A 2,536-nucleotide genomic window follows, 5' to 3' on the forward strand; every position below is an offset into this window, starting at 1 on the left:
AGTTTTCGGAGCTTTGGTTTGGATTCATTCTGGGCTTTTGTAATGTTTTGGGTAATAGATGGTCTTAAATAGTTGGTATTGGCCCAATTTTCATTGGATTTAAGAAAGATAAAAAAATAATAAAGATACATTTGTGTTGAATTTAATTGCTGAGACCTTGTCCCTGATTCAAAAACGAGAGCTGAGGCCCAAGTCAGTTTCATAGCAGAGTTCTTTGTTTTGAGTCTTAATCAATGTCTATGATGTTATGTAAACTGGAAAGATTCTTGGTCCAAAAAAAGAAAATTGTAAAGATCTTAAATCTTATTTTCTACCCACAACTAAAAAATTTAAAATGAACATTTTTTTGTCAAATTAGTAATGGATATTTATATGGCAAGCGGTAAACTCTTAAATGGAGTTCCGATTCGCGATGAATTAGTCTTCGACCTGTTAAATTGTGGGATACCGTGGGTAACCAATAAAAAAAAAGATATTTACACTACGGGACAAGTTACTAAACATGGGCATTTTTCAAATTAATTTTTGACCTCTTTTTATAGTTTAAGCCAACCAAAACTTATTTGTGATTTTTATTCCGAAATAGGCAAAACACTCTTGCACACACAGCACATCATAAGAACACATCTTCCTCCTTATTACTCTTCTAACCGCGCATCTAATAACCATAATAACTACCAATTTATTGGAACAACACAAAGAAAGAACAAAAGTTCACGATACATGCTCTACCTAACTACCGATTGATCGATTGACCAATCAATCATAATTGATTTGATTTTATTTAATTTAATTTAATTTGATTTGATTCGATGGGCGAGTGGACTACTAAAGCAGAGGATTTGTACGCATGGAGGGTGATGTTAAACTGGTTGGACTTCTTCTTCCAAATGTTTTATGGGATAATTGAAGGAGTCTTTGCCCAATACTCATTACTCTCTTTCTCCCCTTCTCATCATCATTGTCATATGCCTCATCCTCCCAACACCATTCACCAGATACCTCTTCATTTCACAAGCCATCGTAGCCATTATCATCATGTCTCTCTACCTCTTCGGAGGCTCACGGTAAATATTTGTTTAGGATCATACAATAGTACATAGATAATTTTAATGAAAAGTGCATGTTATTCTTTTTACAAAGAAAAGTAAAATACCATGCACAATGCATATTCTTTAACAATTTAGTTATAATCTTCACCCTTTTTTTTGTGATAATTATACTATGTACTAAAGAAATTATCATTTGTTTATATCATTACCACTTATGCGGTGTTTTTTGTCTCTTGAAATATAGACATGACTCAAAATATAGTATTTTTATTTTCAAATGATGGACTTGCCTCAATTCTTTTTTTTTTTGTTTTCTTTCAACGTTTTTGAAGCCAAAAGAAATCTCATATGCCCACCAAAATTCAGCCATCAATTCAGTCACTCTATATTTGTATATATAAGTATATGTGTCGTTTAACTAATTTTTGTTTTATATACACAAGTATTCTTTTTGAAAATTTTGATGGGTTTATCATATTTTATTGTACACCATCTATCTGACTAACTTAAGACTAAAAATTTTGAACTCATATAACCATATAACCAATGAAAATTTCTTAATAGAAAATATATTGAGACCAAACTCAAAAGAAAAAGGAGTATATCTACCTATATATACAAATTAAGGAGCCAACACATGAATTATTTCACAAATTCTTGTTGATTTCATGTTTTTATTGAACATTTTGAATGATGTCACCAAATGCATTATATTATTGCAGGTAGTGCTTGATTTGGATGAAACCTTAGTATGTGCATATGAGAGGTCAAGTTTGTCACCTGAAATACGTACTAAAGCAATTAAGGATGGTTTGAATTATTTTGATCTAGAATGTGTATGTTCCGAAAAGGTGTGTTACTTAATTATCATAAATATTACGTAGATTTTTTTTCGGTTATCTATGTCTGTTTTACATGTTTTCTTAAAATAGACGTAGATAATAAAAAAAACTTAATAATATTACTGTCTAGATATTTGTATTTGATTTCTTCGCCTAGATTTAAAGTATTCTTTTATAATTATGTATTCATATGGAAGGTTTTTATTTTCCCATTTTTTGTTTTGGCAAGGAAGTGGAAGGAAAACCAATAATTAGTTATGTTACAGTGTTTGAGCGCCCTGGACTAAAAGAATTCTTAAGGCAATTGAGTGAATTTGCTGACATGGTGCTATTTACTGCTGGTCTTGAAGGTTTGCTTCAAAGATTACCAATTTTCTCAACTTATCTATCTTTGCTTTTATTTGAATTCTTTAATTTTTTTTATTTAATTCATATTTATCTATCAAATTATCAATGCTCAGTTGTTCACACACGTTAAGGAGAAACACTAATAAAAAAATGAAACCAGTTAATAACATTACAAAAATATGGTGTTGTGAAATAAAAATGTTATGTATACATTACAAAATAAGTTGTTAAATCAGTTATCGTATATTTATAAATAAATATTTAAATATTTTTAATATATATTGTATATCTCGA

General features: G+C 29.7%; 1 protein-coding gene across 1 annotated transcript in view; it reads left to right on the forward strand.

Moving 5' to 3' along the window:
• Positions 606–2,536, forward strand: part of LOC107620483 (CTD nuclear envelope phosphatase 1-like) — a 3,627-nt gene continuing 1,696 nt past the window's right edge. The window contains exons 1-3 of the mRNA XM_016322632.2: positions 606–1,067; positions 1,775–1,903; positions 2,124–2,244. Of these exons, the coding sequence (XP_016178118.1) occupies positions 813–1,067; positions 1,775–1,903; positions 2,124–2,244 (505 nt within the window). The 5' untranslated portion in view covers positions 606–812. The remainder of the gene's footprint in view (positions 1,068–1,774; positions 1,904–2,123; positions 2,245–2,536) is intronic.

This window comes from Arachis ipaensis, chromosome B10 (genome assembly GCF_000816755.2).
Source record: "Arachis ipaensis cultivar K30076 chromosome B10, Araip1.1, whole genome shotgun sequence".
Classification (NCBI taxonomy): domain Eukaryota; kingdom Viridiplantae; phylum Streptophyta; class Magnoliopsida; order Fabales; family Fabaceae; genus Arachis; species Arachis ipaensis.